Raw genomic sequence first — 15,401 nt, forward strand, 5'->3', positions numbered from 1 at the left:
TTTTTTTTTAAAGCTTTTTTGCACCTTCCTATTTGTTTAAAAATGCCCAACAAGCTGTTAATCTGATTGGATCCTGTATAGATTAGCTATGCTGCTACTGTCAGTAATTGTTTTGAACTCCCTTTTCAGCTGGTGCAGCTACTGGGTTTACCCGATTTGCAGTATATCTAAAAATCTGTACTCGCTGGTAGCCTTTTTGAGTTTGGCTTTGTTGAGAGGGGCACGTTTTGATACTAATAAAAGACGACACTTATAAGAAATTAAAGATGGTTTTTACAAAATGGTGCAAGCGTGCACTTTGTTCAGGTCTGATGTACAGTATTCTGAAAATATTAGTTAGCTGTACTGCACCTGTTGTTGTTCTTTCATTGCTTTGCTGCGACTCTGCTTTTTTCTTTCCTGGCTGCTAATTGGATTAGAAACGGATTTGCTTACCATGGCATCCCGTGAGGAGATTACCATGTATGAAGATGAAGTAAGGTAAATTGCATCCTCTGGAATGGTAGGTTGTTGAAAAGCAGAGTGTTCAATTCAAGGAATGACAGAGTCATGGATACCATGACATACTGTACTCTGAAAAAACCGTGACAAAATGACCACATTTGGGGGATCATTTTGAACACTGTGTTGAACCAAACAAGATCACAGTTTACACTTTTACCAAACGCATATTGCTACGATTCGTGCATATTTGTTGTAAATAGTCCCTGACATCCCTGCAATTGATTATTTTATATACCATTAATCAAAACATTGCACCAATTCTAACTGAACAAGGTAGTTTGGTATTCTTGTAATCACAAAGATCAAATGCAATGTATAGTTTGTTTAGCTGTTGGTGTAACATACATGGCAATTGTACTGTTGACATGTATGTCACAGAAGACTGATGTGATTTAGCTTTAGTTTCCCTGGCATGATGTTGGTTTTCTTTTAGGTAGTGGTTTTAGTTGGAGTGTTCTGCTTTAAATGTGCTGTGATGGAATGATACGGTTACCAAATGCTTTAACCCTCAACCTGCAGAGGAAAAGGTCATGATTGCAGTCACAAACTCGTGTTACATCTTGGAAACTGTACAATGAATGCAAGGGACCAGGAGGGCAAATGACTAAATGACGCTACCCTGCCTGCCGGCAAAATGTTACCTCTTGGACTACTTCTACCTGAATCGGTTCCATCCGGGGAACTGAAAGCATACATACTGTGTTTGGTCAAGTAGAAGGGATTCCCACCACCACAAAACCACTTTCACTCCGAGTCATAACATATTCCCCAAGTACTGTAGATGCGTTTCATTTGGTATCCACAGAAAACCTACCTGTGTATTGTAGCCTTTGAAAAAGATGTTCCTTTCCATTCTGCGTCTTTTTTGTACCTGTTTGAAACTCGCATGATCCTGTATTTTTATTTTGTTTGACCTTCTTTATTTTCCCAATACACGTGTCCAAAAAATGTTTTACTCTTAAATTGACCTCTTGGATATATAAACGGAAACCCTTCATCAAATGTTGCATCCTACAAACTAAATTGTTAGGATATTCACAGTGTTTGGTGTATAGTACAATTCATATGCAAACTGTATGTTGTTCCGATTTTATTGAAGAACAACAAAAATCTTTTTTGCATTTCCTGGAAGTTGGGAGCCTTCGGAGACATTCTAAAATGCAAATATTTCCTAATAAAAGCGACGCATAGAATACTGGAAAGCCAATAGAAGTTCTAGAGGTGGATCATGTTTTGCACCTGCTCCTTGTCCCTGATGTGATTATATTAAAGGGTGGCTCCCTTAAATAAGAATCCACAGAATTGCCCTTCTGTCGTAAAGGTGATACAATATCTCAAGAAAATGAAAACCTTACCTTCACGTCTTATGAACCCAAGCTGTCTGACTTCTTTCTGCCTGGCACCAAATGATGCGTCAAACGAATCCGATTATGAGTAGCCAAGTTCAGTAATGCAGCTTTCACTTTCCTGTGTGTCTCGGATTACTGGGATTGTGGCTCATCGTCTTCAAGGTCAACTTGGAATACCTCTTCTTCTTTTTTTAACATTTTCCCCACCGTGGTTACAATGCTGTAGTTGAGGCTTTAAGCGTGTTCGTTTCTTACGTGTAATTGACGTTTTGCTGTGCCTGTGGTCTTGTTTTTTCGTTTCCTTCAGATCTCAGTACGGCTACCTTGAGAGAATGACCGATCTGGTCGCTGTTTGGGAGGTTGCCTTGAGTGATGGTGTGCACAAAATTGAATTTGAACATGGGACAACTTCAGGAAAAAGGGTGGTGTATGTGGATGGAAAGGTAAGAACATATTTAAGACTGTGGGTGCCATTGATTCATTTTGTAGGCTTTATTTTCTTACTGCAGGTATGATTATTGTGCAAACTTGCGCCTTTGCATACGACCTGCACTTGATGTCTTTAGTTTAGCCTTTCAAGTGTTGTTTTTGATACTTGCTCCTTTAGCTTCTAACCAAATGTCCACAGGAAATGTACAAGAATGGCTTTCTCTGCCATATTGTGAAATGGGCATACGTTTTAGCAGAGCTGCCAGTTATGATCAATTTCTATCATACAATGTTTGCATACAAGTGGCAGTGCAAAATATTGACTTGCACACTTTGTAGAGTATGCGCTCGGTTTGGGGTCCACTTACTATGGGTATTTCTCTGGCCCCTCCGCCTAACCAACTGCCTCAACATCCCCAATCCCCTAATCGCAGCCCTATCTTTGCTTCACCGCCTTGGGTTTCTTAGTAGCTGTTGTTCCCTGCAGTGACATCCCCTGGCCCGGCTGCACCACCATACCTGCACACCTTTCCAGCCCCACCAAACTACGATCGCCCCCATGCCCCTCTATTTTCTTCTGTAGTGTTGCTCAGCACAGCCACTGTGCCTGTCTGTGAGTAACCATGTTCCCTGTGTTAAGGGGAAATTCGAGGCTCTGCCTTTTCCCCTTCATTTTTACACTCCTCTGTTATATGTGGGACACCCCTTGACTCTGTTCATTTATTTTGCGCCCGCTACACCGATCTATTTCCCTTTTTGAAGCCCCTCCCCACTCTCTCCTGTCCCACCACTTTCCAAACTGCTAATGGCTGTGATGGGGAGAGCCATGTAAAGTGACCGCGTTACGTAGAATGATCCGCAGCCATTCAATTGAACTACAATGACGACAGAAACAAGCATTGGCAATGGCAACAGTTTGGGCTTTTGTGTAGGCCTGAGAAAGGCATTTGCTAGGCCCTTCCATAATGGTTATAACTGGCCATTAACAACAGCAGTTGGTAAATGGTGCGAGTAGCTCTGCATTTAATATCCGTGCCTGTCTAAAGCCTTTATACACAAACACAAAAGGTTGGCGTTTACCAATAATTGTGTTTTTACATTGCTTCAGTGAAGGACACACATACTGCTTATAATTCAAGTGGCTGAAGGCAGACCTGCTTAAGACATTTATATTACTCCAGTCGCACTTTTACAGCCCACTTAAGCAATTACCTTCTAGTGAACTGCTTTGACATAAGACAGCCAGGCACCTTGAGTGAAATGATTTTATAGCTTGATAAGCGAGCCCAAAGAGATCCCAGCAGGATGTGTTTTGGGCAGAGAGGGGCTGGAAGTGGGCGGTATTTCCTTGGGTGGGGTAAATAACCAAACGGCACCTACAAACATGGTGCCCCTCCTCATATTCCATCCAAACCTAACTGTCCTCCAATGCATTCGTTTTAAAGAGCCACCCAATAGCCAAAACTAAAAATGAAAGAAAGACTTCGAGATAGAATAAGGAAGAGTGAAAGAACAAATGATGGTTTCAGTCTATTTTTTAGAAAGTATGGAAAACGCCCTATGTCAGTCCAGGGCTTTGCGTTTGATTTAGTCTGCTTGCATTCATGTCGACCTTTGATGGTACGTAATGAAGGAGGTGGAGTATGGTGCTTATTTTTAAGCAATGGGCCTTACTAACTACAGACATTAAGGAACAGTTACACTGGCGTTAATGTCTCAACATGCCCCAAGTGTTAATAACAAGCTTTTTCACGCTACACCTACTAGCCGGGTGTAAACAATGCTACTCTTTATAGTCATGACAGTAGGCGCCGAGCCCACAACGGTGCACAAGAGTTACATGTCCAAATACTGCCACAGTGGGAGAGGCGTTGATCCAGAAGAGCAGGCAGGGCAAACGTGAACATGAACAAGCGAAACCTGCCAGGCAGGATAGCTCAGCAAGTTATGTGTGCGTCACGGACAGGGCGCCAGACTGCAATTCGTTTGCTCCAATTGAGCAGCAGCTCCAACGCTGAGGTTTTTCTTTGCAAGGGCAATACCTTGAGGGCTATTTAAGGGTCATACAAGGTTTTCCAATGAGGGGGCGAATACTACACACATGGCGAAACCAAAAAGGATGCCAAACAGGAAACCCAATTCTATTGTTCCAACTAATGCCTATGTATTCTGCCAAAATCCTTTAAGCTTTCAACTATTAATGAAGTGACATCACCACCAAGCCAGACAATTACCATTTCCGGCATTCTGCGCAATTTCTCATTTTAGGCGAATAATAGGTCCAAAGCTCCCTTCCCTAATTTGCATAATGTATTATTCGCTACGTACTTCCGAGCATTTTGATCTCGTGTGTATTGGGTGACCTGCATCTTCCTGTCTTGACTAAGCTATACCCCAAAGAGGAGTTGTAAGTTAAGCTCGCACTGAAAAGTTACCTGTACTCTGTCCCTCGTCGGTTTGTACAATGTTTTACTGATGTCATGTGATGTGGCCATTACCACCGCAGTGGTCTCTGGGTCCTGAGCGTCACCTGAGTGGATATTACGTGGGTTTCCAGCCCTCGCCTACTATAATGGTGATGGCGAATGCTCCTTTAATCTTCTGTTTTGGGCGGAAGGTTGCTGGATTAAACCAATGCTTGAAGTCTTTGCCAGAATAGACATGAGAGAGGGCAACATAGTGGGCCATTGGTCTGACTGGTGCGTCTCACTTGGAAGAATGTGCACCTCAAATCTGAACATATATGAAGAGTTCCTTTCCCCATTTTACCACACACGTGTCGAAATCACCATGTACGGCAAGTGTGGTATCCACCGCACCGAGTGTGGCATCCACCACACTTTCTGGACTAGAGCTCACAAAGCGCGCACAAAAGCACAGGGACGCAAACACATGAGCAGGTGTTGAACAGATGTAGTCCGTTCCCTCCCAGACAAATACACCACATGCGACAATGGCGACCAGAGACCAAAGCCCATATATTCATTTCTTTTTTTTAAAATTTCTTTTTTGATAAACACTTTTTCATTGGGATTTCATCAAACTTGATACAGAACAAACCAAAGCATTGGGGTGCTGGGTTCGCTAGAGCGTGTTTCATGCGCACACATTCGCACGGGTTATGTAGTCTTGTAACTGTGCGGCCACGGTCTGCTGTCGCACGAACCTCTAGCCCTCCTTCAATGTCCGCTTCCCCGAACTTTAAACCCCAACACAACGTCCCGTTCCCCCCACCCCCAACGAGTTGCTCCGTGGTATAGCGCTCTCAATGACCTTGCGGCCAATCTTCCAGTGTCGGCGGCTTTCGATCCGATCTGATTGTCCATGCCCAATGTGGGTTGGATGCCCTATGTTTGTGAGTGTTTGTTTGTTTGCTGCTTGTCTGTCCCCTCGAGTGCGTTCGTCCCACACCCCTCTTAGGTGTACTTATCTATGAGTGCACTGAATCTTGCCACCCTGGAGGGGTTATGTGTTTGTCTTTTGGCATCTGCATGTTTTCGCTAGTAGCTCTGTGATTTCGGCTTGTGAGGGAGGGGTCTTAGCCTTCCAGTAGGTAGTCAGTCATTTCCTAGCCGTGAATAGTGGTATCCATATGAGTCTGCGGGTTGAGGGGTCTTCGTGCCATTCATCCGCCCCTACCCCCAGCAGCCTCACCTCAGGTGTGAATGCGACCGTGGCCCTGTTGATGTTCACAATCTGTCTGTGGACTCCCTTCCAGTACTGAGAGAGTTTGGGGCAGTGCCATAAAATGTGGCCCCTCGTGCCTAGGAGTCCACACTCCCTCCAGCATTTGTTTGAGTGCGCAATTCCCATTTGGTACAGTGTTGTAGGGGTGTAGCATAGCCGCTGTATAATTTTGTATTGGACCTCTCTGTTTTTGAGGTTGGTGGAGATTAGGGGGATGGCTGCGTAGCATTCCGGGATAGCCGAAACCTCTATCTGGGTGCCTAAATCCTCGGTCAAGGATTGCGCTAGTGAGTGGTTACGCCCTAGGTTGCTCAGTATCGCCATTTGGTAGAAGGTGCATAGGTGGGGGAAAGCATCCAAGTGGTGCCCCATTTCCACCTCGCAAGGGGCCGGTGTTGGTGATCGTGGTGTTTGTGCGGTGTGCTAGTGTATAGTGTTGCAGATTGTGCGGTAAGTGTGCCAATCAGTCCCAACTTGGGGCGTGCGTCTTGGAACGTCAGCAGTCGTCCCTCCTCACTTATGTCCATTAATCGTATGTTGGCCCACTCTGTCTCGTTTGCGGTAAATTTTTTGTGTTAGTCCGTATGTGAGAATTGCCCTGATGCTGGACCACGGTGGCGCGAGACGGGTTTGGGTCCCTTGTGATCCTCTGAGTTTGTGCCATTGGGTTAGGGTGGGTCTGATAATTGGGTGCTTCTTTAGGCCTGGGGGGAGCTCGCCTGGGGGGGTGGCCATGATTTCGATGGGTTTGACTGGTTTCATCGGTTCGACCTCCGTTGCCCTCCAGCTGGATTCGTCTGAAGTGTCTAGCCAGCGGTTTACCCAGAAAACCTGTGCTGCTTAGTAGTAGGCCTTCAGGGAGGGGGCTGCTAGGCCTCCGTTTGGTTTGGTGGCTTGTAGGGCTGACAGGCGAATTCTCGCCTTCTTCCCCTCTCCATATGAACCTAGTGATTGCTCTGCCAAGCTCTCTCAGGGAGTCGGGAGCTGGGCTTACTGGGATCATCATAGCAATGTGTGTAAGCTTGGAGAACAAGTTCATTTTAAGGGCGTTTATTCGTACGCTGAGGGAGAGGGTTAATGTGTCCCACCACTTTAAGTCTTGGCAGATGCGCATTATTTTACTGGGATAGTTTAGGTCACTGAAGTTGTCCAGTGAGGCGCTGATATTAATGCCAAGATACTTGATATGGTGCATTTACAATGTGAAGGGGGCTATTCCACCAGGGTCCCAAGGGATATCTGGCCGCAATGGCATGATCTCGGATTTGCCCCAGTTGATTGTGTAGCCCGCCATTGGGCCTATTTCCTGCAAGAGCGTCCGAATGTACGTGAGGGATGTGCAGCCTTTACTGACATAGAGTAGCATGTCGTCTGCATAGAGGGACACGCGGTGTTCCTCCGTGCCCTGCGTAATACCCATATGATATGATGTGATATGGCAGGCATTTATAATGCGCCTATACACATGTGTTTCAAGGCGCGACAAGGCAAGGGTGGGGGAACTGAGAGAAGACAGACAACGATCTTACTATGCCAGGTGTCATTCAGATCGCACAAGGGAATGGGGAAAAGGAAAGTGCGGGGGGGAGGGGAAGTGCAGTACATGGGATAATAAAATGACAAGATAAATAAAAGAGCGGCCAGCTGGTGGCAAGTGCAGGGTGAGTGCAGACTTAAGTGCTGGTGGGGGGACTGTAGTGATACAGAAAACGGTCCCCAGGTGCAGGGGTTGTCGGGGAGGAAGTGCATGCGTGCAACTGGCAGGGCTTGGGCCCGAGATCAGATGGGTGGCCAGGTAACCAGTGCAGTATCAGTATCAGCCAGGATTTCAGCAGGGGAGAGGGGGACTTTATCCATCCAGCCTTTATCTGCCCGAAGTCTGATCACTATAGGTTGGAATCTGTATGGAGTCCAGGAAGAGGTCAATATCCGGGTTCGCGGAAACGTCAGGGGCCGTGTATAGTTCTTTATAAAACTCTGCAAATTGTGCGTTAATTGGGGAGTCTCCCACAAGTGGTTTCCCCCCTTTATCTCGTATTGTGACTATGGTTTGAGTGGCTTGATGCTGGTTTAGGGCCAGGGCCATAGTCCTCAGGGGTTTATCACTCTCGGCATAATATGATTGGGACCAGCTAGTGTAGGACTTTTGGTCTCTTTCGGTAGTAACCTGTTTGATGTTGGCACGGAGTTTGTTCAGTTGTGGTTTTAATAGTTTGTCTCTAGTGCGCGTGTGGTCCCTTTTGGCTTTACTCAGCTCTGCTGTTAACCGGGTGATTTTCTCTCCCCATGTCTTGCATTTGTACGCCCAGCGCGATATGCATTGCCCCCTTAAGTAGGCCTTGAATGCGTCCCAGCACTTATGGGTTGTGTAGTCCCGTACAAGGTTGGCTTCCCAGAACCGCTCGGAGTCGGTTATGAGGGGTTCTAAGAGGTCTGGGTAGTGGAGCATAAAGATGTTTAGTCTCCAGGAGGGAGGTTTGTGCAGAATGTCTGGGAGGGCTAGGCGTAGGAGGACGGGAGCGTGGTCTGAGAGGACTGTCTGCAGGATCTTGCATTCCTCGAGTAAATGGAGCGTGTTTGCTGAGGTAAGCCAGTAGTCTAGCTGGGAGTATGTGTTGTGGGGATGGGAGTAGTATGTGTAGTCATTGCTTTGTTTGTGCTTCTCCCTCCATATGTTAATTAGGTGGAGGTCTTGCATTAGGGTCTTGAGGGCTATCTGTTTATTCAGAATGGTGGGACCCTCGTGGGTTGTGCCCAGTCGGTCTAGCGTGGGATCTAGGGTGATATTGAGGGCTCCACCTATGATCGTGATGTTGCCCATATATTGTGCGCAAGTTGTGAACATCTCTGTGAAGAAGGAAGGGGTTTCAGAGGTGGGGATATATACATTCAGGAAAGTGATGGGGTAAGAGTCTCTGGATTGGAACGTATCTGCCTTCCTTGTTGGCTACTGTGTTATGGATTTGGAGTGGGACCCGCTTGTGTATGAGGATGGATACCCCTCTTTTCCCTTGTTGTGGTGAGTGGTGTGCTGCCCCGATCCAACCCTGTTGTAGTTTCCCTGATTCCGTAGCCCCCAGGTGGGTTTCTTGGAGGAAGATTAGGTCTCCATGGAGATCCCTCATGCTGTTTAGTAGTCATCTGCGTTTGATGGGATGGCCCAGACCTTGGATGTTGATTGTTACTAGGGTTATGTTCGTGGCCATTGTCTGTGCGTATGTTCTGATGTATGCGCTAATGGTTGGTTGTTTCCGCTTCGGGGTTTGTACGTCGTGGCTAATAGTGCGGTGTGACCCTTTCTGTTCGAGAGTCAGCGTATGCAACCCGGTTTGGCTCCAACCTGAGCCTTCAACAAGTCTTAACCAAACAACTTGATCAACAAAGTACAAACGTTGGGTAGGTCTTACTCGTCGCCTACACCCAACACATGGCGAGATCGCCAGGACACGAGGTTTGGGGGGGTGTGGAGTCCTGCGCCCCTCCCCACCTCGTGTTACACCCCATTTCGGGTGCTAAATGCCTCTAGTTGTCACTGATGAGGCTGCAGCGTGCCCCGCAGCGTTGGGTCGGTGGTAGCGGCGTGTGCATCAGGTATGATTGCTCTGCTTAAGGGAACATGACAAATGCATCCAGTTCCAGGATTCAGAGGTGAGTATCAAGTTCGGTTCTTCGTGGGGTTTGGATGTGCAGCGAGACATTTCGTTTTCAGCGCTTTGATCCCCATCCTTTAGAGGTCTGCGGCTGTTGTTTTGCCATTTTCCGCTAGCGTGTGGTCTGTCTGAGTTGGGGGAGGGCGGTGGTCCGGTCGTTGGTTCTCCGATGGTGGTTGTTCGTAGTCTGTGGTGATTATGTCTCGCTGCTGGAAAAAGTGTCACGCTGTTTCTGCATCTTCAAATGTGTGCCATTGTTTTTTCGATTTGTACACACCATGTTGCAGGAAGTTTCAGATAGTGGCGGTGGTCTGAGGTCTTCAATGCCTTGAAGATCGGGCTGAATTCTTTGCGTCTCCTGGAGACCTCCATTGAATAGTCATTGAAGATTCTGATATTTGCTGCTCCGACTCTAATTGGGCCAGCTTCTCTGTACGCTTTGAGGATCACCATCTTATGCTGGAAGTTGAGCAGGCGCATGGTTATAGTTCTGGGGCTCTGATCACGCGCTGGTTTCGGAATTGGTGCCCTATATGAAGGTCTCGAGGTTCTCTCCTTCTGCGTTCTCAGGCAGGCCCACCACCCGTAGGTTATTAGGCCGGGAGCAATTTTCCTGGTCATGGATTATTATTTATTTATTTTTTATTTTTTCCCCCAGCCTTTGGATCTCTTTGATGACCCCATCTAGGTCATTTTCTGTTGTTGCCAGGTTGTCTTCGATAGCACTGATCCGTTGTTCGTTCACAGTGGTATGCTCAGCTTGGGCCGCCAGGCGTGATTGCACGTCCTGCAGGTTGTGCTTAATGTCCATCACTGCGTTATTAGTTTCCTGGATCTGTTGTCCGATGATCCGCATTTCTGCCAGGATGGTCTGTAGTTGCGACTGGACGTCCATCTCCGCCTTGTTTCAGGTGGATCTCCTAGGTTGGCTGGGTGTGGCCGGCAGCGTTCGTTTCTCTGTTGTTGGGTCTCAGCCTTCTGTTTGCATGCCAGTTTGCCCCGTTGTTCCTGGCTCTCCTTGGGGTGCCTACTGGGTGGTAGGTTATTGCGCCCTGCGGTCGCGTGCTGCGTGGGCCTCCCGCTCTTTGGCTGATCTGCTGCATTTTATTGGGTCCGGGGCTACTAGGTTGCTGGGGGGTAGTCCTCTGCCCCGGGGTGCACGCAGGTTCCTGTTGTCGTTAGTGGGGTCACCCATGATGTGTCCTCCTCCACCTTGTTGTGCACTCTGTCTGTTTGTGCAAAGGCTGGTGTCCAACGGTAGTGGGTTGGTCGGTGTGCAAAGGCCTGTTCGAGGGGTGGTCAGACTTTTATTCGTGCCATTAGTCCATCGATTCTGTCTGCCGGTGTCGGAGGGAGTCCGTGAAGGGGTATACCGTGGATGTGCTGCGGCTTTAAGCAGGGTTGCGTGCCCCAGGTGGTGTGGGCCATGGTCTGTCGGCAGCTGAGCCTCTTTGTAAAGTGCTTGGGGGGGTGGTGGAAGGTGCTAGCTCCACCCCAACAAGATGTAGACAGTAAAAGGACTGTCTCGCCTGGTGTCAAGACCACATGGAAGCCGTGGAGAGCCTGGGGCCCGTTAACCGATACCAGACTGCAGCAGAGAGCCTGGAATCCTGAGCTCTGCACGAGAAGTGCATTAGATGCTGAACAGCTAAAGGGCGGAGAATTGGGATATTCGATGCCGGAGAAGCCACAAAGGTTACGGGAGCCTAATGAACCTGACTAAAGCAAGCATATCAAAGGGACAGAGGGCTTTGGAGAGCTTCGAGAGACGGTCTGAACTGGAGAAAGAGAGAACATGCATGTCTCTAGTCATGAAGTATCTAATCAAAACATTCCTAAACACCATGTCAGAAATCTGGATATAGTGTTAGTAAAACCTTTCTTCCTGGAAAGAGGCAACAGTATGGAATTAAGATTTGGCATGCGAAACCTGCAGAGAGGTTGAGAACTGCAATGAACTGTATTGTGAACAATTGATTAACTTTTAACTGGAGAAAGAGATGCAAGTGATTTGGACAGGAAGAAGCCAAAGACGGAGGCTATTTCTCCGACCTCCTTTTTCTGTTATGTTTCGTAAGTGGTGGGGATTAGTTGCCTAATAGGATTTGGACTAAGGACCAATACTTTTGGGTTTTGACGAGCACCCTTTTTAGTTTGTTAGGCAGGGAACTTCCCTATAGCAGTATGGCTAAATTTCTTTTTTATTTAAATAAAACATCCTTAAGCCTTGGCACACCTTAGTCTCATTACTTCTGGTTTGCCACACTGGGCATTTGATGTCTGTGCTGCACTGGTACTTGAAAAGTATTTTCACATGCAAGTACTGTTGTTGTATGATGTTTGGTCCTGATCAAATATATTTAACTGATGAAGTGCCTTCTATGCATAGTTTTAAAGAGTAAGAGAAGCTAATAAATGTATCAAAAATTATAATGATTTGTGCCACACTTTGCCATTAAAAATGATTTGTGCCACACTTTGCCATTAAGAACAAAGACGTTTAGGCCCACGCTTACAAACGTATTCCCGGCAACACAGCATCACCCCAGGATTTTGAGCTTTTTGTTTTTAAATGTTTTCCCTGTCCAGTACGTTGTTATTTTGTATGCCTACTGTAGTCTAATTTACCTGTGCCAGCAATGTGTAAAATGCAGTATGCAGTCAAGGTTTTAACACATGTAGATGAACTGTTTCTTGCACTGTTTAACTATGTATTTATTTTCAGGAGGTAATCAAAAGAGACTGGATGTTTAAATTGGTGGGCAAAGAAACATTTACAGTTGGGGCGGCACAAACCAAGGGTACCATAAACATTGATGCAGTCAGTGGTTTTGCCTACGAGTACACACTAGAAATCAATGGGAAGAGTCTGAAGAAGTATATGGAAAACCGGTCGAAAACTACTAATACTTGGATTTTGAATCTGGATGGTATCGACTGCAGAGTCGTTTTGGGTAAGATTTCCCACTTGTCTAATCATTTTTAGTATTGTCTTATGCTTTGCTTTCGGATAAATAAGTCCTACCTTTTTTAATGACTGTTGCCATATTTAATTCGATGGTGTTTTGAGTACGCTATTGTTCCATAATTTCTTTTACTGGAGTGGAATTTGGTTAGTTATTTTTTTATCTAAAGTCTTTGTAGTCACAATTCAAAGTATATAAACATAAAGACCACTAAACCAGCCAATACAAAATATTAGTACCCCGGAGGGGGGGTTTGGTGGCCTCCTAGCCAATGAAGAGGCTAATAGCAATAAACCCCTCGCTGGGGGTAATTACTGTGTCCGGTAATGCCCCAGGGCCTCGTTAAGGCCTCGCTTCGCTTGGCCATGTAACTATGCTGCTGGGGCATTACCGGACACGGTAATGGCCCCGCAGCTTGAGGTTTATTGCTTAATTGGCTAATGGAAGTCGTTATTGATCAGCCAATCAGAATGTTTAGAAAGCAGTAAAAAGCTACTTGTATTGGCTGCATTCTGAGCATTGGTCTTGAAAAGCAGACAGGGAAACAATGCAATTTCCAGGCAATATTTCTTTGAGCAAGACACTTCCTTCTTTAATAGATTTTTTTGGGATGCAGCATCCTATTTAACCCACCAAAGGGAACACTAAACGATGGGAACATGCTTTTACTTTAATATAGAGAAAATAGCGGTACCACCGGGCGTTGCACGGGTCTGTAGCCTACATGCACGTGGGGGTCTGTTATAGCCTTGTGTATGTTTTATTGTGTCATAGCTTCATTTCTTTGAAATATTGCAAAATTGGCCTGAAATCGCCTATACCGATGGCACAAGGCCGGACCCCACTCCCCCCTTGCAGGGTGAATGGGTGGGGTTGGTCACATTTCACTAGCGCCTGTAAACACAAGACTGGTATGCCGACCTTGTGTCCTAACTTCCTATTTTTGGAACAGTCGCAAAATCGGCAATCTCGCAAAATAGCCTATACTGATTGTTAGGCAGAATCCTGTGCAGTGCCCTTATGGACCACCACACACGATTAAGACCACAGGTGGCAATACAAGTTTTACCTTTGGTACAAGCCTGTACTACTAAGTTATAGTGGTAGCAGTAGCAGAGCAGCCAGGCTTATCTCAAGGGTATATGAGCAGTAGCAGAGATTACACAAAGGGACCACGATTACTGTGACTCAAGCAAACACTGACTCAAGGTTTTAGGTGGAAAAATATAAGTACATTTATTTTTAAACCGTCAGTTATAATCACAACACTTCTATTAAACTTTAAACAAAACCACACGTTAAATATACTACAACTAACCGATTCACTTTGTACAGTATGTCTCAAGGTAAGTACCCTGTGTTTGAATGAACCGGTGTTATGAACAAAACACGATACTGCGGATATGGTTGTGATCACTTTTTGACAGTTCGGTCTACTCAATAAACGCGTATCCGTTACATGAAATGCTACCGGGGCAAAAACACTCTTAGCACCTGAGGCAAAAATGACAGGCAATATTTAGGCTAGGCAGACAGGATCGAGAAACACTCAGAAACAGGAGTTCAAAAGTCAAAGGGCCGTAGCCAGGTTTAAGTGACACCGGAGACCTGTTGCCGAAGATCACACCGTTAGACAGTTCACGATTCAGCGTAGCCAAAAGTAAGTTATAAGAAGGAGGGAAGACGAGGGCAAGCCTGGAAGATGAAGAAAAGGGGTTCACCCAATTTCCTCAAGCAGAACACAGTACCTTATTCCAATGGTGCAGCTGGTGCCCTGGCAGTTGTTCCTGTTGGTTTCCCTCAGACCCACGATTCCTGGAGCTTCGTTGTGAAGGAGGACTTCTGAAGGGGGACTGCAACACACAGGGATGAAGCCGGCAGTAGCGATAACGAATTAAAGGTGCGCTCCTTAAAAACAGGAGAGGCTCGGCAGGTGGCTATCCGGACCACTACAGCAGTGTGCAGCGATTTCGACCACGACGGAGACCTCTGGCTGAAGAAGATTATCTGGTTATCCCCACCAGGCTCAAGGGAAGAAGACTCTGGACTGGATCTCCCCTTAGTCGTTGAAGATTAGATAGCTCAGGACTGCAGCAGGGCTTCACCGGGACGGGGTAGTTGCAGCAGCCGTCGTTCTCTCTGCTTCTCTTTCAGTTCCTTGTAGTTCCAGTGGCAACTCTGACTTCTAGCCCAAGAGACCTGCCCTTTATGCGCAAAACCCCCTTTCACACAGCCTGGCTGTCAATCACGCAGCAGGAGGGTTGTCCAGCCGGGACACCCACCTCAGCCAATCATGGCAAAGTGCGACTTGGGTTTCCGAGGATACCCTGTGCAGGCGGGGTGACTACACCCCTTCCCCACATTCAGTCTACCTAGATACCCAGGCGCCAAGAGCAGAAGCCCGCCAAAAGACGGTGAACAAAGAAGGCGAACCTAGTTTGCCGTGCAAAGTAAAACACAAGAAGGACTGTAACAAAAAGGAATGGTGAATAAACCCAACCGGACCCAAAAGAAAGACTATTTGGTCAAGCGGGTTTATGCTTAAGGCTGCTAAAATAGCCAAAAGTATTACCACGTTTATCTAATATAATCGCGGTAGAAAAGTTAGGGTAGATACCACTGCGCACCAGCCAAGTCTAAATGTTAAAAGAGCAAAACAATGCTCAGGGAGGTACAGACAGAAAAGGGGTACAGATTAGCCCTTTCCAGTACTCCATGTAAGATGGGGTGTACTGGTTCTGTGGTAAAAAGTGACTATGTAAAGTAAATGGCAACTTTACCTTTCTCTGGGGGACAGTAGTCGGCCCCAGCGAAAT

General features: G+C 46.5%; 1 protein-coding gene across 8 annotated transcripts in view; it reads left to right on the top strand.

The window, feature by feature from the left end:
• The window catches only part of FAIM (Fas apoptotic inhibitory molecule), a 377,980-nt gene that overhangs the window by 210,844 nt on the left and 151,735 nt on the right, over window positions 1–15,401 (top strand). For 4 of the 8 annotated variants that reach the window (XM_069616618.1, XM_069616619.1, XM_069616616.1 and 1 more), the window contains 3 exons: window positions 420–480; window positions 2,161–2,296; window positions 12,345–12,573. In XM_069616618.1, coding sequence (XP_069472719.1) covers window positions 437–480; window positions 2,161–2,296; window positions 12,345–12,573 — 409 coding nt within the window. In that variant the 5' untranslated portion in view covers window positions 420–436. Of the gene's footprint in view, window positions 1–419; window positions 481–1,867; window positions 2,016–2,160; window positions 2,297–12,344; window positions 12,574–15,401 lie in introns of those variants that run through there. The other 4 variants (XM_069616621.1, XM_069616622.1, XM_069616620.1 and 1 more) reach the window with 2 other exon arrangements.

Source organism: Ambystoma mexicanum, chromosome 9, assembly GCF_040938575.1.
Source record: "Ambystoma mexicanum isolate Mex_15411 chromosome 9, UKY_AmexF1_1, whole genome shotgun sequence".
NCBI lineage: Eukaryota > Metazoa > Chordata > Amphibia > Caudata > Ambystomatidae > Ambystoma > Ambystoma mexicanum.